Raw genomic sequence first — 25,684 nt, forward strand, 5'->3', positions numbered from 1 at the left:
ATTTCTATAATGATATATTTTTTTAGATACGTTTACTCATCTCTTAGTTAGTGTTTTTATATTTTGCAAGTTGTTTAAACCATTTTAATTTACAAGTCATTTAATTTGAAGCTGGTTGTTATACTTACTATCTCTTCATCAAATATTTATCTTTGTTTATTTTATTTTTTATTTGCAGATGTCTGCACCTATGTGGAGACTCAAACAAAACTATTATAAAAATAAATTAAAATTTAATTATCATTTTTTTCAATTTTTTTATTTGGATAGAAGGATATGATAGCTTATTATTTTTGGTCTTGATGGATTATTTTCGAAATGATCGTGTTATAATTTTATGAATTTTAAAAATATAAAATAGATTAACTATAACCCAATGAAAACATAATTGAAAATACAATGAATTATTGGATAAAATAAAAAAAGAAAAATCAATTACCAATTTTTAGAAAGTGCAAGCTTCACACGTAAAGGAGAATCTCTTCTAGTTCATCCAATTACATAAACCATTCGATTATGGCATCAAATGAAAGTTTTTGAGAGAATGTTAAAATATAAATATAAAAAAAAATATCAAATCGGTAATCTAGCTATTAAATATTATTTATAGTTGAATAACTGGGATTATTCATAAGATAATAACTTTTGAGATAATATTTACCATGATAATGAATGGTTTATAGTTATGTTGAAATTGGCTATCTATGATCGTTATTGAAAAGAATATTGAAGAATAGAATTTGATAAAATTACCTCGTATGAGTATTAAGTGAAAATAACCCAAGAAATTCCAGCATAGGGTCCGGACAACGACTGAAAGAATATGAATGTAAATTGACCAAAAAGCCCATACTATCCGCAAATTCGGTCGGTAAACAAGAACGTAACTATTCCTTTGCAAAATCCTTTCGTCTTCTCCGTTGCCATCTATTGCTCAATTCCGATAACGCAGCTCAGACAGATTCAGACGGAGAGAAATCCCGATTCTGAAAATGGCTTCCTCGGTCGATTAGGTTGCCACTTTGACTTCCAGGTTTCTCTTCTGTACACCTTTCCTTAATCCTGATTTTGCCGGATATTGTATTTTTCTGTAATCCTTTTGTATTACAATTGTTATGGCCGTAGTTTTAATTCACCTACCATGTTGCGTAACGATGCCGTTTGATAGTACTTTGATTAGTTGGTATTAGAGTGGTGATTGCTGGCACTTTTTTTTTTTTTTTTTTTTTTTGGTTTTGTTTTCTTGTTCCAGTGGCATGTTGTTCTTCAACTTCGTTATGCTGAAATTTGTGTTAATTCTGTTATGGAAATCGCTTGTTCCCACTGGGAACCGAAGGATTCAATTATTTGGTTTGAGCTCGACTTTCTAACCGTTGCTTTTGAATGTCTGAGATTTAATTTTTTTGAAAGTATCTTGATATCACGATGTCAATTGTTTGTGATAGTTAAATTTTATGAAATGGAGTTGTTCTAAAAGTATAGCTGTTCATGCAAAAATGTTTGGAGATTCCACTATTGATGTGAGTTTGTGTGTTTGTCTTTAACTGTTAGTTAGTTACTGTTTACCAAGCGTTTGTTGTATAGGAAGAGGTTTAATCTCATCTCACGGTGTTATCATTATTCTACTGTTACCCTCACCATCACCGTGCTCTCTCTCTCTCTCTCTCTCTCCTCTCTTTATCTCATAGTCAGCATTTGGTTTGTTCACTTTCTAACATTTGGCTGTGCCCTGTTTTCTGCATCGGGAATCAGGATGGACTCGGTTTCAGGTTGTGAAGGTCCTGCCATTCTGCAGCTGCAGAAGTGGAATCCTTCACAGCCTCAACTTAACCTCCCAGAGTATCGGGAAGCTTTTATTTCTCCAACGAGGCAAAATTTGTTATTGCATTCATACAAACATGAAGCTTTGCTTCTTCCTCTAAATACAGGTAAATCACCATTTTCTTTCTCCTTAGAATTTCCTCCTTTGGTTTGATGTTTAATTCTACACGCGCAATTTAAAAGGTACAAGGACAGAAATCTACATCTTAAAAAGTATCATGCAAAGCATCAATTTTCGCTGTTACCTATGGTACATTTTTATGTGTTTCTTTTCTCAACCTCAAATATTACTGTGTTAGACAACTATCTGATAGGACTTGGGAATGTAAAATGGCCTACACACCTGATATTAAATAAATTTCAAACATTACATCACATCCGTACAAAGAATTAGGAGGCTCATTATCTTTCAACGTAATTCTTCTGAAGATGCTAGAATTTTAATTTTTCACATGTTTAGCTTTCCAACACTCTTATTCTTGTCTTGCTTCTCCACAAGTTTAATATTAAGTTGTTTTTCTTTTGATTGAATTTGCAGGGGACATTAGGTGTAGTGATAACTTCCCAAACGATTATGATACCAACTTAAAGGATTTGGGATCATTAGCTTTCTCAGATGTGTCAACTGCATTTAGTTCAGAAGATGCAGTAGGTGATGTACAATGCTCTAATCAATCAATTGTTGATATTGATAAGGATTCTCCTACCAGAGATGAATCTTCTATGGCTAATTGTAACAACTTCCTTGGTGATGTAAGTTCACTTGCTTGGGGGCTTTGTGGAGATAACTATAAGAAGCATGAAGATTATTTTTTTATGGAAATTTTATTTGTATCTGGAAGTCATGGTGTCACTGCTCATGCTTTTTGCAAACCGAAAATAGCAGTTGCAGAGGCTAAAAATATGGTCCAGTCTGAGTTTCGGAAAGGAAGATGGGTGGAATGGGGGCCTTATCCAATGTTATCTCAAATTTTGGGGGCCCAAGAACGTTCTGGTTCTAGTGAAACCTGTGGAAATGTTGATGAAAATGGGAGGAATCAGAATAGGGAAATGTTGCCTAGTTCATATTCTGAGTGTGAGAATGATGCACTGTTGTCAGGAAATAGCACATCAAAGAGATATTTACGATCATTTCTTGCAAAAGTTAAGACTATTGAGTATGAAGATGACATTTGGACTATGTACCCGGAAAAAACCTCAGTTCCTTGCTTTACAAAGGTGGTTTCATTTAATATATTTAATTATAACCTGCCGCCCCCAAATTCTCTTGATAATTCTTCTGTTAATGAACAGAACTGGCATGAAATAATTCTTGGAACACCCGGTAATATAAGGTCTACTTCATCTGGCACACGTGTTTTATCTGACATTTTATCCAATGTATTTGGCATTGGCATGAATAAATCATACAAATGTTCCAGAATATTTGCTAGCAACTCGCATATTTTAATCGGATTTGTCTTGAAGATGGTGGAATCAGTGTCTGCTGATGAAGATGCTGAAACTGAAAGCAGAAATGATACCTTAATTCTTGTTGCTAGAGCTGGAAGTTTGGGAATTAAGTGGGTTTCTTCTGTACAATTTGAGAAAAGCCAATATGTTTCACAGAGGATGGAGTGGGCAGATTTCTGCTTTTCAAATGACTTTATGGTGTGTTTAAGTGACTCCGGTTTTATTTTCATACACTCTGCCTTGTCTGGCAAGCATGTTACAAGTATAGATGTTTTACAGGCTTGTGGACTTGATCCTAAGTACTTACATGAGAAACAGGATTTGCAAATGAAACAAGTAGATCATGTCCAGGATGTTGTATCCTGTAGAAGTGGTAGTTTTTATGGCACAAGAAAATTTAGAAGGTTGTTATCAGATTCTCTTTCCTCACGTTTTGCTGTGATTGATACATTTGGTGTAATGTATGTTGTTTCTGCTGTTGACCATTATGGTTCTGAAAATTTGCTTGGACATTCTCACGATTTTGAACTTGTGAAGGTTCCAGTTGGTTCGGAGGGTGGTGGTTATGACATAGGCTGCCAGAGAAACTATTATGAATCACTGGGGTCTCATTCACGTGGAAATTGTTCTATGAAAAATGAAGGTGCTTCAATTTGGGGTAATTCTAAATATAACGTGCTTCAGAATATCCAGGACTCAAAGGTTTATACGGGTAAAAGATATAAATGCTCTTGTTTAACTGCTTCTGCTCCGATTTTACACGATCAGAAGTCCCAGGGTGGTGAATTACAGTCTTGCATGATGCGGAAGATATTTCTTTCTGCTTGTAAAACTAATGAAAATGATTGCTTCTGCTTCTCCCCTATGGGACTTACTCAATACATTAGAAGATGTAATATAAGTGGCCAAAATTGCTTTCAAGTTGTCCATTTTGATCTCCATCTGAAGTCTGAAGTCCATGATGATAGCTGCTTGAAATCCCAAATGAATTTTATTGATGGAAGGAAAAAAGATCTTGTTGGAGAGGCAGTTGGTTGCACTTCACAGGGATCACTTTATTTGGTGACAAACGAAGGTCTTTCTGTGGTTTTGCCTTCTATCACCGTCTCATCAAATTCCCTGCCCTATGAGTCTGTTGCCAGGTTGCAACCTGGCAGTCTTCTTGGGACTACTAACCAAGTAAAAGACTTGGAACTCAAAGAATCTAAGTGTCCATGGTCACCCTGGCAAGTTGAAGTTTTGGATAGGGTTCTTTTATATGAAAGCATAGATGAGGCAGATCGCCTATGTTCTGAGAATGGTGAGATTAAAGAACAATAATACGTTATGTAGTTTATAGCGATATTTTCAGTTCATTTCATAAGAATGCTCTTCTAGTTGTAAATCTTATGACATTGGAGGAATTTGTTTTAATATACTCTCAATTCTCTGGGTTTTGTGGCAAATTTTCCTTATGAAAAGTGATGGTATATTTTTTTTCCTTTTATAGGGATCCATATAAATAGACTATGAAACAACCTTCACTGAATGAGATTCTCCATTTGCTAGTTCTTCCCAGCCGGCTAACGCAGGCAAGGCCTTGCCATAGCTTAGAATTTAAGTCAAACTGATATCCTGTTATCAATGTGAATGGCTCCTAGTTAGGATTATATTAGGACAATTAGTATGATTAGTGGTAAAAGGAATTCTAGTAATTAGACATTAAGTTTGTTAGGTTTTTGGGTTATAAATAGTTGGAAGGAGTATGGTTAGTGTTGTGAAGAATATTTCGTGGTTTCCTTTTGGGAAATTTAGGAAAGTCTAGCCCTTCTGAAAGGCTAGTGGTTACCTTTTCTTATGATTTTATAGCACATTTCTATATATTTCCGTACTCTAATGTTCTTGAGTGTTTTTTTTTTTGGGTGTGTGTGTGTTCTTATTGGGAGGTATTCTAAAAAATTGGTATTAGAATTGGTTGTTGACATTCTAGGGAGAAGCACCGACGTTGGGTTTTGACTAGGGGTGAGCATGATAGCCCGAAATACCAAGCCGGTCGAGTTGGTTTGGTCGGAGAATGAGAGGGGTTGACGATTTGGGAAAGTTTCAAATCGAGAAATTTAAAAAATCTTTCATAGAGTTAAACCGATGGATCGACCAACATTTATTCATCGACAACCGAGGTTGGTTTGAACATTTTTTAAACTGACTAGTTGGTTTGGTCGAAAAACCGACTCCGACCAACTGATGATCACCCCTAGTTTTGATCGGGTTTTTTTAGTGAAGAACCATCAGTATAGCTGACAGGATGTTGACTTTTCATGGATGGGGTATTGTTAGGAACCAAGGTAGTATGAGCTACTTTTGACTCACATTGGTTAGAATGGGATTATCAATGTGGTACTTGAGTGTCTTGGTTCTCTCACCTTAATAGTTGGCTTTTGGAACATGGTTCTCCAAGGTGCTTAACTACCTAACACAATATTGTCTGTCTGACATTTACCACCAATAGTGAAGGTTTTTTTTTTTTTTTTTTTGAAGAAATGTTCATTAAAAAACAGCAACTAGATTCTCAATTATAGCCGAGGAGATCCAACCAGGAACATCAATTCCCCAAAAACAAACCCCAGGATCTTCCAAGGAGGAGGAAGAAGCATGAGAACTCAAAAGAGAACAAAAGTTAATAATCATAGTTTTAGCATTTTGTTGCATCATTGTGAGTAGGATGAATGAGATGTAGACGTGGCTGAGTAGGCGTGTCATTCTATGAAAGAATGTTTTTTCCCCTCACTTTATCGTTATGTGGTGATGATCAGAGAAGGGTAGCAAGGTGCAAAACATATATTTTTATTTTGAGTAGCGATCTTGTCATCTAAGTTTTAGAGATAACTTATATATATGTATAAGGAAATAGAATTTTCATTGAAATTATAAAAACTCACAGAGAAACTTGCACAATTTCCTTGATGAACAGATTCTTGGTGTGCTTTTTTGAAAGACTTCTGCAATTGTTATTCTTGTGATATTTTGTTAATGTTAAGAGTATTTTTTATTTTTCATTTTAGATCGTCAGTTGGTTTGGTCCTTCTACTTAGTGTAGCCTCCACACTGGGGTCTTGTTTTTCATTCTCCTCAAGGTCCTTTGAAGTCATCTGTTTAACTTAAATATCAATGAAGAATTCTACTTTTCTATATATATACATATACATACATACATATATATATAGAGAGAGAGAGGAGGCTGACGTCCTATTATTTCAGAGTGTGTAGTTGTTCTTCTTGGTTATATTCTAAAAGGTTTCGGAAGTTAAATTAGATTTAGGGAAGTATAACTCAGCAACACTATTCAAGCAGAACTTAAATCTTTGTAGTACTCGGTTTCTTTTGTTGCTTTTGCTGCTGTGAAGTTCTAGTCCTTCCCTACAAACCAAAATGGTAGAACATTCAAGTCTTTTTTGGTCATCCTATTTTCAAACTGTACTCAGAATTTCGCTCATGGTCTATGGATTCTGTTGTCAGGACCACATATTACAGGCGGTTATATAGAGAATACGATTACAATTTACAAATAGAACATCAGTTATCTTTTGTACTTTCTTTTAAACATTTAAGGGATAATGAATTCTTCATGTGGTTATTAGTAGCAGTGTTAAGACATGACAAATAATTGGTATTGATGTATCATATATATTTGTTTCAGGGTGGGACTTGAAAGTTGTGCGGATGCGTCGGTTTCAAATGACATTGCATTATTTGAGATTTGATGAATTAGAGCGGTAAGATCCAAAATTTTATGTTTCAATGTCTTTGATTGAAATTAGAAGTGTTTGAGGCAAGAAGTAGAGTTGTTTAGTCGAGGGTCCATAGTGAGCTTAAGAACTCCTTGGGCCAAACAAGGAGTGAAGTTAGCAGCTCCACTCCACCCAACTCCTTCCTCTAAACATCCCATTAATGGTTGTTAAGCTAAGCAATACTTGTGCCACTGTCATTACGCCTCGTAAAGTCAGAGGTACTTGATTGGTATAAAAATTAATTTTGAAAATCCCCAATTTAATTACTTTCGAAGATACAAGATATTGGAATCTGTGCTGCCTTCATTGTTTTACCTGTTGTTAATTTAACTCTGTCTGGTTGCTTATAATTATGGCTTGGGTTTTGATGTTTGTACCCCAACGAGGAGAGATATACTGTATAAATATCTGACACATCTTTATGATTTGCTCAAGTCTTGTTGTACAAGTTGTTATAGTTTCAAGTTTGTGATGGACAGATCTCTAGAAATGCTTGTGGATGTTGATTTGGAAGAAGAAGGAATTCTGAGATTACTCTTTGCTTCCGTACATCTGATGTTTCAAAAAGCTGGTAATGATAATGATATTTCAGCCGCATCAAGGTAGAAATCTGTATACATTTTTTTCTCTCTATCATCCTCCTAAGCACTGTGGCCAATCTATTATTTTCCAAGCAATTTTATGATAAATAAGAACATTTAAAGAGAAAGTGCTAATCTGAAACTGGTGATCTTCTACCTGAAATGTGAGTCTGATGCATTCTGCAGAAAGGAAAGATGGGGTGGGGGGTTAGGTTGGAAGTTAATACAAAAAATGGTCGTCTTTTTTGAATGCAAAGTCTCTTTTTCCAAAAAGAACCAGAACTGTGCTGAAGCTTGTTGGGATGGAAAATATTACAGAAATGGCCTAACAGGGCAGGGGTCATAAGTTGAAACCAGAATAAGATGCTGAAGCTTGTCCGGATGGAAGACATTATGGAAGTGGTGTAGTCTACGGATAAAGAAAATTAGGTGGTTCAAGCTGTGTTTCTTCAAGGGGAAGTGTTAAAAGTGCTAAAAAATGCCAGACTGCATTAGATCGTCAGAGTCTTGTGCAAGGTGTATAAGAGTTTGGAGGGGTTGAACGATTTTCTTTGGTAAGGGTTTGAAGAAGGAAAAGACAAGAGGTTGCATTTGATTAGGTGGGAGATTATCGAGGATTCAAGAGACTTGTTTCCTCAGGTTTCTTGAAATTGTTAACCTTAGGGTGCAAAACAAAACTTTGTTGGCCAAGTGACTGTGGCGTTTTTTCTTTGAGCCCAATTTGTTTTGTAGGATTTTTGAAATGGAAACATGACTTTTAGTTGAAATAATGATCAATGAATGAGTTTAATGCTCCAAGTACATGAGAGTAAACAAAAACGAAAAAGCTTCAAACTTGCCAATACAAGGCTAGGACCAAATTACAACTAAGGACTAAAGCTCTGAAGAATAATTAAAAGCTTTCCAATTTAAAAAATATCTCAAAACCAATAATCAGCTAAGAGCTTTGAAAGAGAACAATGCTATAAGACTTGAGTTCGAGCAAACATGGCCCCCTTCCTTTTGAGTTGTTGTCTAAGAGGGTTAAAGGTACATAGTGGAATTTGTGAAGAAAACACTTGTTAGGAATCTTTCTTTGCAAAATTTCAGCTGAATTTAGGTTGCATTGAGCTTAAATTATGAGGTCCTTATTTAGTGGGATGGTTAGAAAGTTGGGAGTCATTGTGAAAAATTGACAGTTTCCTATGTTCCACTTGAAGGCACGGTGAAAGTTTGGGTTGGAGGTAGTGATACAAAATGCTCGGGCCCTAATATGTTTCACCTAGCCAACAAGATCTTAGTTCAACTGGCATTCGAGTGTACTAGTAACCATGGGGTCTATGGTTTGAATTCTCCTACCCCCGATTGTTGTACTAAAAAGAATCTTTCAGTTTGAGTTACAGTTTTGTTAGTGGGTACTGGGTAGTGTATTGAGTGGAGGGTAGGGAGGTCAGTTATTACAGTCAAGAATATAGTTTGTCCGGAAGATAGAAGTAAGTAGGGAAACTGTAGGAGGGAGGGGGATTAGATTGTTAGTTAGAAATGAATTCCTGAATGATCTCTCAGTGGAGAGGGAGAGCTCCAAACCCTTCAAAATTCCGGGAACATGAAACTATTTTCTCTTTCTTGCAATAAGATTCCAATAAGTATTTTGATTTGTTGATGTTGCTTTATTGATTTATTGCTTTATTTATTTTAATTGGCTATTGCATTTGAAGTTATTTTCTTTTTGTTGATTGCAAATTAGCTTGATTTTATTATCCTAAATTGATGAATATTCTTGTCTATTTTGTGCTTGCACACACTTGTTATATTCTCATGTAATTTCTACTTTTTGGGTTGCGTATCTTCTATTGACTATTGACTATTCTTTTCTTTGTGTTTTATATAGTATAAACCACAATTTCTATTTTGTACAAGCTAACAATAGACAGTCTACTCAATGAAATGTTTGATTTCATTTTATTTTTTAAATAAGAAACTAAAGACTATCGCTAGAAAAGCTAGAGAAAATAACAACCTAAAGGCCACAGACTACAAAAGGCTTCTACTAGTTAATAATCATCCATAGACTATAATTTTGAAAAAAAATTCCTGTGGTAAATGCTTGGTGATTTATGGCGGTTTTGTTTTCTCAAATCCTATCAATTGGGGATGCCAAAGATTGATTGCCTATATGATTGTAAGTTGTACCTGAGTTTAGTATCCAAATTTGGGTGTACATTCTCAAATATTTCCTTCATGCTTTCTACAGCCATTTAGTTTAGAAGGGTTATTGTCTGCTCAAAATTTGATTTCATTTAAAGAGAAATGTCTTACTTCTGAACTTAACTTGAAATGAATTTCATTTGTAGGCTTCTTGCACTCGGCACACACTTTGCGACAAGAATGATCCATCAATATGGGATGGCTGAGCTCAAGAAAAATGCTACTACATTTGATGATTTCAGTAGCAGCCTAGAAATTTCCATTTTCCCCGATTTTCCTTTTCGAATGCAAAATGAATTGGACTACTCAAGAAAACTTCATGAGATGTCTCACTTTTTGGAGATAATAAGAAATCTGCATTGCCATATTAGTTCAAAATTTAAGAGGCCATGCCAGGAATTGGTATGTTTATATAGGGCATTACATGAATTTATTCATTGAACTATAAAATATCTTGTTTGAATGTTGAATTTTATAGGTAGCTGGGGAGGCATCGATATCAGACCAAACCAGTCAGTTGCTGGATGAACCTCAGTTTGTTTCTACAGATGTAATACCATCAGGGAGTACAAGTCAATATGAACTTTCATTTCCTTCAAATGATTTGAACTCTAACGTTGTAGATGGCCTTGTCATGATGCCCATGATTTCCGGATCCCAAATGGATTCAGAAGATTTAGATGGAGACTCAGCTGTTGTACCACAAGGAGTCTTTGAAAAGAAAGTCCTTCCGTTGGAGAATCCTAATCAGATGATTGCACGTTGGAAGTCAGATAAGCTGCCACTTAAAAATGTTGTTAAAGATGCTCTTCTCTCTGGTCGTCTTCCTTTGGCTGTTCTTCAACTACACATTAATCACGTGAGAGAATTAATTGGAGAGAATGAACCTCATGATACGTTCTCTGAAATTCGCGACATTGGAAGAGCTATTGCTTATGATCTCTTCCTAAAGGTAACAGGTCAGTAACTTTTTATGCTGATCGTGTATCCAGATCTTCTGAACAGCATTTTTGTGTGTTTTACAGGGTGACACTGGGGTTGCCATTGCTACACTGCAGAGACTTGGAGATGACATTGAAGTTAGTCTCAAACAGTTGTTGTATGGTACAATTAACAGAACTTTTCGAGTGGAAATTGCGGAGGAGATGAAAAAATATGGTTATCTGGGGCCATTTGACCAAAGGATGATGGATATAATATTACATATTGAGGTATTAGACACTTTAGTTGCATCCATTTTGAGTCTACTAAAGTTTGAATCATATCCTTTTTATCCATTTGGAACTAAAGTATGTTCTTTTCTGCACTTCTTTAAAAATGGGGGAATGGATTAGAGGCTCTACCCAAGCAGTAATTTCTGGAAAACATTTCTGAGCAGGCAGAAAGCAAATATGGGATTCCCATCAAGTTCTAACAGCCCGGGAGAAAATGATTTGAAGACATTGCATTTCCATTTAATCAACAATACTATCATCGACTGTGGTGAGGTTGATGGTGTTGTTTTAGGTTCGTGGCCCGATGCAAATGAGAACTCTCCTGTCCTGGAGATCAATGAAGATAATGTTCATATGGGATATTGGGCTGCAGCTGCAATTTGGACAAACACGTGGGATCAACGTACAACTGATCGTGTAAGTCACCTTTAGGTTCCCTGACCTAAGTACCTGATAGTTTTGAAACAATGAATCTGCATTAATATTTTCTTTCTTTAAAGCTGGTTGCTAGAATGAATGGATACACTAATCGGGTACATTTTCATAATCTTCTTTTTGACTTTTCACTCCTTCAACCGCAATGCCACGATTTTCACTTTGAAAATGATATTTCCTCATTGATCTACAAAAATAAATGAAAACTCATATATAAGATTATAAAGTTCTCAAAGGACAATACACTATCCTAGTAAAATAGATGCAATCCGTGAGTACAGAGTTTCCTTACCAGCTAGACCAGAACACGATTTTTTTGGTCCCATGGTTCCGGAGGAAAAACAATACTAATGGGATCTAATCACAAGTGATTTATCACCGTCGGTTTGGAAAGGGATTAAACTAATGGAGGAAGAGTTGCAATGTGATAGCTTGTATCTTGTTCCGAAAAAGAAATGGCTGGAGGGTTTGGCAGTCAGAATAACCAACAGCCAACTGGATCACCCAGCCTAATTAGTTAGTCAACAACTAACTTCCGTCAGCTTTTGCATAAATACGTCAGTTGTGAAAGAGCTTCATGAGGCAGGAAAAAACAAGCTACTCATGATAAATAAAAAATGTTAATATTAACTTACTGATTATATAATTTTTCTTATCAAGAAAAATTTAGGGTTTATGAGCGAAAAGTTTTAGTCTGTTCAAGAAACCAACCTAACTTTTACCATTTTCTCCAACCAGATATTCCGATGTAAAGGTTAGGTAGTGTTAATTCACAATATCTAATTTTGGCACAAGAAGAATGTGTAATATAGTTTAAACTGTTATCCGGCACTCCCTTTTCTCCTCTCCTTTTTTTATCTCCCCTACAATCCCCCAGGTCAATTTGACATCCTTCTTTTTGCAGATATTACTGGATCAATCTTTGGATATTGGTATCCATGTGACGTGGGAATCCCAACTTGATTATCATATATGTCACGATAACTGGGATGGAGTATCAAGACTTCTCGACATGATTCCTGCTGCTAATTTGTTGGATGGGAGTCTCCAAGTAAGCTTAGACAGTTTGCAGACAGCTACAGCAGTTGGGTGCAACAGAGAGTCTTCTTTTTACGGCAATTATATGTACCCTCTTGAGGAGTTGGATGCTGTTTGCTTGTATATTCCCAACGCCAAAATTTTCAGATTCTCAACTAATATTATGTGCTCCAAATGGTTGGGTGTGCTCTTGGAGGAGAAGCTTGCAAGGTATTTTATATTTTTGAAGGAATATTGGGAAGGCACAATGGAGCTGGTACCTCTTCTTGCTCGTGCTGGCTTCATTACACCCAGACTTGATGATATTGCTTTTATGGATGATCACATCAACAGTTCAGTTGGCCAAAGTGCCTCAAACAAGGGTGGATCATTTTCTGTTGATTCTATGCAAGCATTATATAAAGTTTTTATACATCACTGTTCACAGTATAACTTGCCCTTTCTTCTGGACCTTTATCTTGACCATCATAAACTGGTTACCGATAATAATTCAGTTCGCTCGCTACTGGAAGCTGCGGTAAGTACCCACACATTCAGTCAGTGGCTTATTTATTTATTTTTTATTTATTTATATATATATATCCTCATTTTGTTTAATAATCATCATTCATCTGTCTTTTGTTGTCTCTTACATATTTTAAGTAGCTTATACGAGTGCTTGAGTTCGTGAGATTAAGGGATGAGTTAGTAGTGACTTAGCAATGGGCTTTAAGGGAGTTTGCATTTGCAATTATAATTGAAAGAGAATCAACAAGGCAAAGGAGGGAAATTTTAGTGGGATTTACATTGACCTTGGCTCAATCTAAATGAGTCCAGTATATTTTATTTTTCATCTGCTTCATTTTATACTTTCCCAACATGTTACTCTTTTTGCTTTAGATGCTTCTGTTTTGAGTTCTTCCTTTTTTTGCCCTTCTTTTTTCTAAAATTGAAGATGGAGTCTGGGGAATTGACAAAAGTAGCTGAATTGAAGTATAAAATTGACTTGCAAGTGCAACCTATTTTTAGAAAAGAATCATGAAGAATAACCTTTCGTTGGTATCTTTTTTTTGAAAAGGAAACGAGCCTCTTTTATTAATATTAATAATGAGACGGAAGCTCAAAGTACCAAAGGATTATACAATGGGCATAAGAACCTAGAGATCAGTAGACGCACTTAGATATCTCAACTAGGTTGATATCCCTTTAGTGTTCTCGTCATATCCGTACAAGCAGTTAAGGACAAATGAAGGTCTCTGCAGCACAAGCAAATATAAAAGTATTGGAAGTAGAGACGTAGAACAAACACAAATTACATGACCTAAGCCCACTATTTCTAACAAAAAGCAAATAAAAAAAAAAACCAAAATCCAAGATCTTGTACACCAAAACTAGTCTGAAACGCACCTGTAAGGAAGGAGACCAAACAACTCTGAGCCTTGATTAGATTGCTGAAATGAAAGCACCCCAATTTAGATTTAACCTTCAGATGGTATCACAAATAGGTAATTTTTTTAAATGCTATATTTTGAATTATTTTTGTCAAAATACATATTTGAACTTATTTTCAATGACCAAACCATCCACTCAAATTTCCCTTCATTTTATCATAGTGCCTAGTCTTGCTAAGATGTGACAGAAGTTCAATTTCTGCTTACACAATGCTGGAATGTTGGCATTTGAACCATTTTGGGAGTCATGCAATGTTTGGTTGCTTCTGAGACAATGTGCCTCACTAACAGAGGAAAACTTATAACCTTTTACAATTTTCCTCACGACCTTAATTTAACAAACACTCCTTTGGGTATCCCTCTGATATTTTCTATTCATACTCTTTAAAAATTAGTTTATATGCTCATTTTTGCCTTCTGTTCTTGTGCTTTGCTGATATAGGGAGATTGTCTATGGGCAAGATGGCTTCTTTGAGTATCTCTTTGATATTGCCTATTCATACTATTTAAACAATAATTTATGTTCTCATCCTTTTCCTCTATTCTTGTGGTGGGCTGATGTAGGGAGATTGTCAATGGGCAAGATGGCTACTTCTGTCGAGGACCAAGGGCTGTGAATATGATGCATCATTTTCTAATGCTCGCTCAATAATGTCACCTAATTTAGTTCATGATCCTAACCTCAGTGTTCGAAATATTGATGAGATTATTTCCACTGTTGCTGACATTGCTGAAGGAGCAGGAGAAATGGCAGCCCTAGCAACTCTAATGTATGCTCCTTCCCCGATCCAAGATTGTTTGAATTGCAGTGGTGTAAACAGACACAGTAGCTCGTCAGCCCAATGTACTCTTGAAAACCTTAGGCCAGTCCTGCAACGATTCCCTACATTGTGCCGTGCGCTAGTTACATCAGCTTTCCAGCAAGATACAGCTTGCAATTTCTTGGGTCCAAAATCAAAGAATGGTTAGCTCTTCCTCCCATTTGATTTTTGAACTTATTATGCAGAAACTTTATTACACTTCAGTTTATTATGATTTTTAGACTCTCTCTTTCTCTCTATCATACTGTTCCAGCGATTGAGCTTTTAATCAGTTTACAATTCATTTTTTCTGCATTTCAGCTTTATCAGAATATCTACATTGGCGTAACATAATCTTTCTTTCTGCTGGACGTGACACTTCACTTTTGCATATGCTACCATGCTGGTTTCCAAATACAGTTAGGAGATTGCTTCAGCTCTATGTTCAGGTGTCATTTTCTGTCCTTCTATCAACACAACCCGTGCATTTTTTTCATCATTCTGAATTAAGTGATTCATCGAATTAGCAGACAGTAGATTAGAAATGTATCCATTTCTTTTCCTTAACTTTTTATTTTTATTATTATTATCATCATTGAATTAACGGGTGGACATTGCTAATGCTATCTGACGCTATCCACAAAAGGGTGGGGCAACCTTTGAGCGGATCTTCTTATGTTAATTGACTATTCTTTTCTATCCACAAAAATTTCTTTCTTTTGGCAGTTAGCACAGAATCATAGAATCTTCTTTTATTTGAAATTACACATAGGCTTAACCATCGGTTTGAGTTAACAAAAGCTTGTCAAGGCAGCTATTCAACTGAACTAACAACTAACGATTTGATCATAACAATCGAAATGAGTGTTACCATTCTTCCAGTATCCCACATTGGAATTATCCCAAGTACGAGGGATGCTAATTTTAAAAATCAACGTGCTTATATTTTTGTATGTGCTTGATGTTTGAGCAAATTCTGCCACAGGGTCCTCTTGGATGGCAGTCACTCTCAGGTTTGCCAACAGGGCAGACAATATGGGACAGGGATGTGTATTTTTTCATGAATGACGATGAACATTCTGAAATCAGTCCAATCTCTTGGGAAGCAACGATTCAGAAGCACATTGAAGATGAGCTATATGATTCATCTCTCAAGGTATGCCCAACTTATGATTTATGTATATTTTATTGAATTCTCCAAGCAGCCATTAGTTGTTCTTTTTTATCATGCAAAGTAGAAAGTTCTTCATTTATGGAAGCATTTATATACCATATAAATTTTTTTCTTTACCTCCCCTGAGAATATGATAGATTATGATTTTTTTTTAATCAAAGCAAGTAGATTCCTAATTGAGAACGACACAGCAATAGATTTCAAAATTTAACATATGCCAGGGGAGATAAGGGAACCCTTACATAAGGTATTGTTTCCTTTCATGTTAGTTAGAAAAGTTGATTATCATTGGTGGTTTAAATAAAGATTGTATCTTGTGTTATCTTGCCTCCATGGGAGGTCTCTGGAGTTGGCCGTCGACAGTGGTGTCGGATGTGGCCGGAGTTGCAACGGGAGCATTGTTGGGGAAGAATGCTGAGTGCACTGATGGTGGACATGGTATAAAATATCATCAACATACAAATTGCCCTCCCGAAGGTTGAGATGAGTTTATATCTCAAGATGCCATCACCCCAAACTCCCCCTAAAGGGTGAAACAGATTCTGAAGCTTGATTTCCTCTTTTTTTCCCCCTTCCTGTTTACATGAAACATTTCTCTCTCAAATAGACTCACAATCTTAAATTTGTGCATGATTACTAGTTAGTAAAAAGAAATTGATGACGTTCATAGGTGTCAAAATTCTTGATAAAACCACTATGTATTGCAAGCGTTGCATGGTCCAAAGAAATAAACTGCCTAGCTTATCCATCAAATCACGTCTTTTTTATCTTGACTGAACCTCATTGCCGTCAATCTTGTTTATTTTTATTCTTATACTTCAACTTGTGGGCTACTATTTTAACTAACATCTGTTGCCACATTTTCTTATGGGGAATCTGGCACTATATTATTACTTCCATTATTTGTGGAAACATGTGTGCTTCTGTTAAGCCGTACACTCAGCTCAGCATTTCTATGGCCTTTAGGAAACTGGACTTGGGCTGGAGCACAATTTGCATCGTGGACGTGCATTATCAGCTTTTAACCATCTTCTTGCTGCTAGAGTTCAGAAACTAAAATCAGAGACTCAATTGAGTTCAGCACCTGGACATTCAAATGTACAGTTGGATCTACAGACACTGTTTGCACCTTTGACATCAAGGGAACAGTCCCTTCTTTCTTCTGTAAGGATTTATTTAATATTATCATTTCGTTTATAGGAAGACGGTAACAAAACACTTGGCGGATAAGGTAAATGTCAAAACATAAAAAATGGACATCATGGAGTACAAAGAACCAAAAGAAATGTCAAAATATGAATAATTGTTGGATCAACAAATAAGTTATTCATTTCTTTTCTAAGTGACTTTGAGATCAGCTTTTTCTACAAGTATTCTCCTATTCCTTTCAATTAATAAATAACCTGACAATAAAGAAAATTATACCATTACAGAATTTTTTTTCTATTGTTAGGTGTCCTTCCATATTAAAGCATTCCATCTTAATGATCGTAGATATTCCACATTGAAACGATAATTCAAACTGTAATTGTGGGTGTTGGGAAAAGGAAATAAAATGGTTTACTGATTCTTTGCACATGCACAGATAGTATTTTCATAAGCTCGTTTAATAAGTTTCAAATCTTTATTATTGATTGGTCTTCCTATCAAAAAATTACTACTGATTCATCCATACATCGTGCAATATGAGCTATTCTGGTTAACTCAATTTATTATTCAAAGTTTAACTGTTCTACTTTAGTGTTGAAAAATTTCTCCCTACTTGATTTTCAGATTATTCCACTTGCCATTACACATTTTGAGAACTCCGTGTTAGTTGCTTCGTGTGCCTTTCTCCTAGAGCTAGGTGGTTTATCTGCCAATATGCTCCGTGTAGATGTAGCAGCTTTAAGAAGAATATCTACATTTTACAAGTCTGGGCAATCCTTTGAGAATTTCAGGCAAATTTCACCAAAGGGTTCTGCTTTTCATCCAGTACCCCTAGAATCTGATAAAATAGAGACTCTTGCTCGAGCTCTGGCTGATGAGTATCTGCACCAGGAAAGTTCAGTTGTTAAAAAATCAGAGGGAACTTCTGATTCAGAACCTCCAAAACGTTGTCCACAGGTGCTTTTGTTCGTTCTACAGCATTTGGAAGAGGTTAGTCTTCCCCAAGTGGTCGATGGAAATTCATGTGGATCATGGCTATTAAGTGGTAAAGGTGATGGGACTGAGCTTAGAAATCAGCAAAAAGCTGCAAGCCATTACTGGAATTTAGTTACAGTCTTTTGTCGGATGCATAGCCTTCCTCTAAGTTCTAAGTATCTTGCTTTGTTAGCCAGAGACAATGACTGGGTATTCTCCTTTAGTCTATCATCTGTGTTTTACCGAACTAATTTTCTTACTTTTGATGATTCCAATCTGATTTTATGTCTTTGTATTTGTAAGGTTGGATTTTTAACTGAGGCTCACGTAGGTGGGTACCCTTTCGACACAGTTATCCAAGTTGTAAGTCCTATACATTGATTAATGATTAGTTTGGTCACTTTCCTATATCTCTTATCCTTATGTTACATATTTTCTTCCATTTTAGGCCTCAAAGGAGTTCAGTGATCCATGTCTCAAAATCCATATATTGACCGTATTGAAGGCTGTACAATTAAGGAAAAGCCCCAGCCCTTCATCACACTCTGACACTGAAGAGAAAAAAGGCCAAACCACCTTTTTAGATGGAAAGATGTATATTCCTGTTGAGCTTTTTACAATTTTAGCTGAATGTGAGAAGAAGAAAAACCCTGGAAAAGCTCTCTTGATAAAGGCAGAGGAGTTGTCCTGGTCTATTTTGGCAATGATTGCTTCTTGCTTCTCGGATGTTTCTCCATTATCCTGTCTTACTGTTTGGCTAGAAATTACTGCAGCAAGGTGATGGGCAATTATTCCTTTTAGAAATGAAATGTGTAGATAGTTATTTTCATACTTGGAAATAGACCTTTAATTTTAAGTTCTTATTTCATTGATTTTATTCAAGTTTTATATTTATATGTACTCGGTTTTTATTATCCTTCATTTTTTATTGGCTTTATCATACAAAATACTATATTAATAAATATTTAACTGAAGATAGTTTCTGGTTCTGTGTTGTGTACAGGGAAACTACATCCATTAAGGTAAATGATATTGCTTCCCAGATTGCAGAAAATGTTGGGGCAGCAGTAGAAGCTACCAATACTTTGCCAGTTGGGTGCAGATCGCCTGCATTTCATTACTGCCGGAAAAATCCCAAACGGAGGCGAACCATGGATTTCTTTTCTGAGGAACCATCTGTTGGAGTGATGTCTGATAATAGCAGTGCTTCAGCAGGTGCATCAACTAATGTTTCAGCCGACTGTATTGTAAAGGAAGAAGGAAAGGTGGTTCAGGATCGCCAACGTATTTCTGTTTCATATGATTCAGATGAAGCAGCATCATCTCTGTCCAAGATGGTCTCTGTTCTTTGTGAACAGCAGCTATACTTGCCTCTCTTGAGGGCTTTCGAGATGTTCCTTCCTTCATGTTCCTTGCTATCATTCATCCGTGCACTTCAGGTTTTTGTGCTTATCCATTATCCAAATGCAACCTTTTCATCTCGTATAATCCCCACTGCTTTCCTTACTTTAACCAAATCATCTACTGATGTAAAATTAACTGTTCATTAGGCATTTTCGCAAATGCGTTTAGCTGAAGCTTCAGCCCATTTAGGTTCTTTTTCAGTACGAGTTAAGGATGAAGCAAGCTATTCACATTCAAATGTCGAAGGAGAAGAAAATATTGGAACATCATGGACTGGGTCCACTGCCGTCCAGGCTGCCAATGCTGTACTGTCTGTTTGTCCATCTCCATATGAAAGAAGATGCCTACTGAAACTTCTAGCTGCAACTGATTTTGGTGATGGAGGCTTTGCTGCCACATATTATCGACGTCTATATTGGAAAATTGATTTAGCAGAGCCTTTGTTACGTATAGATGATGGCCTGCACCTTGGAAATGAGGCTCTAGATGATGCATCACTTTTAACAGCGCTAGAAAATAATGGACACTGGGAGCAAGCGCGCAATTGGGCAAAGCAACTGGAAGCTAGTGGGGGTTCTTGGAAATCAGCTAGTCATCATGTCACGGAAACTCAGGTATATTAGCTAAACCCCGGTTGACATTTTGACCAGACAGTTGCAAATTATTCTTCTTATTGGCAGTTTAAATAAATAGAATATTTCTAATTTCTATACATTATGATCTACACTAGATATTCATAATCAATCTATAGTTTCTGGTTTGAATTATTTGAGGAATCATTTTGTTTAAGCTTTGCTAGGACTTGTGATAGTTTGGATATATTTTTGCTAAGATGAGAAAAAAGATTTTATTTGGTATGGCTGCTTCAATATCTAAAAGCACCTTGCTGTAAGCTTTATATGCCACGAGGAATTGTATAATATAATACTCTTTGCAGAGAAAAACTTGAAAATAACTGTTGTTTTTTTACTCACGTCCATTAAGCTATACTAGATTCTGTGAGGATGTAGACTTAAATGAAGATCATCATTCTGTTTAAGTTTGTGCTGTATGCCTCCTACTTCACGTGATATTCCTCATTTAACCTTTTAAATACATGGTCACTTCTACCAAATTTTCAATTCTATTATATTTCTGCTGTGAAGGAAAACAGAAGCTAAAATATAGCATGGTTACTGGCTTAATGGAGAAGTGTGACGTGCTGAACTATTTTTAACCTTTTATGTTTTCATGGAACTAAATTGTTGAAGTTTGTAAGACATAAAATAACTTTTGCCTTCATGTTACCCTACAAAAGGGGGTAAAAAGAAAAAGACAAGAAAGATTTTGACGTGATCAGTTACTGTTGGGTTGATGGTCCTCATTATTTAGGCCGAATCTATGGTAGCAGAATGGAAGGAATTCTTGTGGGATGTTCAAGAAGAGAGAGTTGCCTTGTGGGGTCACTGCCAGGCACTCTTTGTCAGATATTCCTTTCCTGCTCTACAGGTAAATTACAGTGATTTTTGGTGTGGAACTGGAAGATGTATTTTCTGCTTAATTTTCAAATGAAAAATGTTTACTTGTGAATAGTCTACTTGTCATTGATGTCAATGTTTGTAGGCTGGATTGTTTTTCCTCAAACATGCAGAAGCAGTGGAGAAAGATCTTCCAGCTAAGGAGCTTCATGAACTATTATTACTTTCCTTGCAATGGTTAAGTGGGATGTTTACTATGTCCAATCCGTAAGAAAATTTCTTTAACTTCAACTTATGCTTCTTATTTTGCATTTAACAAACATTGCCATGACTTATATGATTCGATTTATTAGGGTTTATCCATTGCATCTTCTACGAGAAATGGAGACCAAGGTTTGGCTGCTGGCTGTAGAATCAGAAGCTGAACTGAAAAATGAACGGGACCTGAACATTAGCGGCTCCAGCCGAGAATGTATAACTAAGAATAGCTCAAGTATTATCGACTCGACTGCAAATATGATATCAAAAATGGATAAACATATAAGCACAACGAAGAATAAAAATATGGATAAACATGAGGCAAGAGAAAACAGCCAGACTCATCATAAAGGTCAAGTTTTAGATGCTGGTCTTTCAACTGCAGGAGGGGGGAATACAAAGGCAAAGAGGAGGACCAAAGGTTCCATGCTATTACGGCGGTCAGTGGTGGACTCTACAGACATGAACACTAACCCTGAAGATGGATCTTCCAATTTTAAGAACGACTTGCCGTCACAAGATGAAAACTTAAAAATGGACACATCATTTTCAGGCTGGGAAGAAAGGGTTGGACCTGCAGAGGCGGATAGAGCTGTTCTTTCATTGCTAGAGTTTGGACAAATTACGGCTGCCAAGCAGCTTCAACAAAAGCTGTCTCCTGGGCAAGTACCTTCAGAATTCCTTCTTGTGGATGCTTCTTTTAAGCTTGCAGCTCTGTCAACCCCCAATCGTGAAGTTTCAATGTCTATGGTTGATGATGATTTGAGTTCAGTTATTCTTTCGAATAATATTCCAGTTGATCGATATCTCAACCCATTGCAGGTTTTTGTCAATCTTTGCTCTCCCACTCTTCTTTATGTTAAGCTGAATAGCAATCATTAAAATGAAAATATCCTTCCCTTTTTACTAGGTTCTTTCAGTTTCCTGAATCGGTTGCCATCGAATGACTTGTATCTCACGGTTTTATATCTATGTAGGTTTTGGAGATTTTAGCAACAATTTTTGCTGAAGGTAGTGGACTTGGGCTTTGTAAAAGAGTAATTGCAGTTGTAAAAGCTGCAAATGTTTTGGGACTATCGTTTTCAGAGGCATATAACAAACAGCCGATCGAATTATTACAGCTGCTCTCTCTCAAGGCACAAGAGTCATTTGAGGAGGCAAATTTACTCGTGCAGACTCACTCCATGCCTGCTGCCAGTATTGCTCAAATTCTTGCAGAATCCTTTCTCAAGGTTCTTTTTTGCAGATATTTTGTATAAATCTGGATAATTTTCCTTAGGATGAACGAATCCAGGGTAATTATCAGTACTTAATTTTAACTGACCTCTGAGTATTTTGTAAAAACCAGGGCTTATTGGCTGCACATCGTGGAGGTTATATGGATTCCCAGAAAGATGAAGGACCTGCTCCTCTACTGTGGAGATTCTCTGACTTCTTGAAGTGGTCAGAACTTTGTCCTTCTGAACCAGAGGTTGGACATGCATTAATGCGTTTAGTAATTACTGGACAAGAGATACCACATGCCTGTGAGGTACTGCTATGACTACCATCTATATCTTGCCATTATGTCGCCAATGTTGTTCATTATGGAAGAGGATATAGATATGTATAGGGTGCAAATAGAAGAGATTAAGAAGAAACTATAGAAATTTGTTTTTGGAGGTATGGTATTGCTTGTTATTAGTAATATGTGAATCGACTGTGAATGATATTACTTTTATGTTATACTTTTATTAACTGCCGTTCTGTTGGGTATAAAGATTTGGTCTTCTTAGTGCGAATTGATTGTGGTAATATTCTGGAAGAAATAAACCTCTGGAAGTGATGGAAACTGAAAGATTATTTGCTTTTAATGTCACTGTTAAACACAGTTGGGACTAGGACTTTGCGAGTTTTGGTCAATTTAGTGTGGTATGGAAATCCTTCCATCTCTAGCAAAATGTCTAGCTGTTTCTATGTTTATCAAGATATTTCAGAATCGATATTTTGTTCAATTGGTGAGCTAATTTTTTACTCTTTGAAAAACTTGACTCATTTTCTTTAACGTTTTAAAAAATATTCTGTTTTAGGTTGAGCTATTAATTTTGTCTCACCACTTCTACAAATCATCGGCCTGCCTTGATGGGGTGGATGTTCTTGTTGCTCTAGCTGCCACTAGAGTTGAGGCTTATGTAGCTGAGGGTGATTTTCCATGTTTAGCTCGACTTATAACTGGAGTTGGAAACTTCTACGCCCTTAGCTTTATTCTTGGCATTCTTATCGAGAATGGCCAGCTAGAGCTTCTTCTTCAAAAGTTTTCAGCTGCTGTGAATACAAGTGCAGGCAGTGCTGAGGCTGTCAGGGGCTTTCGTATTGCCGTTCTTACATCCCTCAAGCATTTTAACCCCAATGATCTTGATGCATTTGCTAAGGTTTGTAGACACTGTTCACAATTTACAAGGTGTCATATTGCTATCACATAAATTCAGTAGGTGCCATATTTAAATAATTTGGTTATTTACATTCTGTGTACAGGTCTACAGCCATTTTGACATGAAGCATGAAACGGCTGCTCTTTTGGAGTCACAGGCAGAGCAATCTTGTGAGATGTGGTTCCGCCGCTATGACAAGGACCAGAACGAAGACCTTTTAGATGCCATGCATTACTATATTAAAGCTGCTGAAGTTTATTCTTCCATTGATGCTGGCAACAAAACTCGCAGATCCTGTGCACAGGCTTCTCTAGTGTCTCTTCAAATTAGGATGCCGGACTTTAAGTGGCTCTTCCAGACGGAAACCAATGCCAGAAGAGCTCTTGTTGAGCAATCAAGATTCCAAGAGGCATTAATTGTTGCTGAAGCATATGATCTCGACCAGCCGAGCGAGTGGGCTTTAGTCATTTGGAATCAGATGCTTAAACCGGAGATTCTAGAAGAATTTGTGGCTGAATTTGTGACCGTGCTTCCACTCCATCCTTCAATGTTAACTGACATTGCAAGATTTTATAGGTCGGAAGTCGCTGCACGTGGGGACCAATCACAATTCTCCGTCTGGCTAACTGGAGGAGGGTTGCCCGCAGATTGGGCAAAATATTTGGGAAGATCATTTAGATGCTTGATGAAAAGAACTCGGGATTTGAGGCTCCGTTTGCAACTAGCTCAACTTGCCACTGGCTTTTTGGATGTTATTAATGCTTGCACAAAAGCGCTTGATAAGGTACCTGAAAATGCTGGCCCTCTTGTGCTTAGGAAAGGGCATGGCGGTACGTATCTTCCGCTGATGTGAATCGACAAATCATCAGTGATAACGGTGACAAAACATCATGTTCAGTTTTGTAGACACCTGGAAAGAACTATTAAATGTAGACAACGGCAATGGCGATAACATCGTATTCTTTGATCCTTGTGAATAATTGGCCGTGGAACTTTTCTACCTCTGCCCTAATTTATTTGTTGATGGGGAGGGATGATGAGATGGCTCAAGGAGGATGTGTAGAGTTGTAAAATCCGCAAATCAGTTTATTCATTTCAAGATTCCTGCTTCCTTTTTGTAGTTTTATTTCACAAGCCAGGTCTTTTGAAGCAACAATCATATATTAGGTTCAATCCTAGAGAAGCCTTTTGTATATCAGTTTTGTGGGATCTCTTTTTCATTGTGCTTATTGATTGATTTTTTTTTTCACTATCAATATGTCCATAGCACCTCGATTTGTTGGAAATTGTTTATTTTGATGAGTGTATTTGTCTTTGTTTGTTGAATAAATATTTTATAATTTAATCTAAGAGAGAAAGTATACAAGAACGAATATTGCTTGCATCCTAATGACTAATGGAAATAGCTTAGAGTGATTTTAAAAGATTAATATAATTATTTTGATCAGTTTTGTAAAAATGGTTGTGATAGAGAAAAAAATGTAACTATTTACAAAATATATTATATATATATATATATAAAAGAATTTAACTATAAGAGAGTAGTGGATCTTATTATATTTTGTAAATAGTTATAATAGTTATAATATTTTGTTGTGTTTAAACGGTTGTTTTTTATACATGCAAATTGTAATATTTCATTCATGTAAGTTTACTCTGATTTGTATAAAAAGAGGGGACATTTTTTAGCCATGTAAACAATCCCCATAGATCACGATTTCTTGCATATAAATTTCGGTTCACTTTTTTGTTGAAAGAAAATACATAAGAAAAATACTTCTATCTTTTCTTTTTTGAGAGAGAAACTACGTTTGAAAATAACTACAAAACATTTGGTAGTTTTGTACTAAATAACTAACTCACGTGGATTTAGTATAGGTGGGGACTTGAGTCCTCCTTGACATATAATATATATTATTAATTAATATAATATCAGCTTCATTAATTAGTTTAGTGGTAAAATCGCTGTTCCCTCTAGATTCTGGTTTAAGTTTCATTTTTTATTTTTTTTTCAAATTGTTTATACAAAATTACAAAGCTTTCGTTAACACCTTTTTTTTTTTTTCAAATTGTTTATTTCTCCTTTTTTCAAATTGTTTATACTAAATTATAAACCTCTCGTTAACAACAT

At 36.2% G+C, this 25,684-nt stretch overlaps 1 protein-coding gene across 1 annotated transcript; it reads left to right on the plus strand.

The window, feature by feature from the left end:
• The first annotated feature begins 855 nt into the window (after positions 1–855).
• LOC103484681 (uncharacterized) lies at positions 856–24,805 on the plus strand. Its single transcript, XM_008441901.3, has 26 exons — positions 856–1,033; positions 1,753–1,928; positions 2,360–4,573; positions 6,950–7,025; positions 7,520–7,642; positions 9,955–10,210; positions 10,287–10,760; positions 10,834–11,019; positions 11,143–11,439; positions 12,362–13,012; positions 14,490–14,889; positions 15,047–15,174; positions 15,711–15,881; positions 16,866–17,063; positions 17,673–18,233; positions 18,327–18,386; positions 18,472–18,800; positions 19,027–19,462; positions 19,574–20,041; positions 20,799–20,915; positions 21,030–21,151; positions 21,238–21,964; positions 22,120–22,374; positions 22,491–22,673; positions 23,212–23,553; positions 23,657–24,805. Exons 2-26 carry the CDS (start codon positions 1,754–1,756, stop codon positions 24,404–24,406), a joined length of 9,699 nt encoding a protein of 3,232 aa, XP_008440123.1. The 5' UTR covers positions 856–1,033; position 1,753; the 3' UTR covers positions 24,407–24,805.
• Positions 24,806–25,684: the final 879 nt, after the last annotated feature.

Source organism: Cucumis melo, chromosome 8 (assembly GCF_025177605.1).
Source record: "Cucumis melo cultivar AY chromosome 8, USDA_Cmelo_AY_1.0, whole genome shotgun sequence".
Classification (NCBI taxonomy): Eukaryota; Viridiplantae; Streptophyta; class Magnoliopsida; order Cucurbitales; family Cucurbitaceae; genus Cucumis; species Cucumis melo.

What these genes read in the sequence shown, in the direction of transcription:
- LOC103484681 (XM_008441901.3), top strand. Translation starts at nt 1,754, where the DNA reads ATGGACTCGGTTTCAGGTTGTGAAGGTCCTGCCATTCTGCAGCTGCAG. An exon ending in AGAGGCCATGCCAGGAATTG is followed by an intron (nt 10,211 to 10,286) that starts GTATGTTTATAT and finishes TGAATTTTATAG; the next exon opens with GTAGCTGGGGAGGCATCGAT. An exon ending in CTAGAAATTACTGCAGCAAG is followed by an intron (nt 18,801 to 19,026) that starts GTGATGGGCAAT and finishes TGTTGTGTACAG; the next exon opens with GGAAACTACATCCATTAAGG.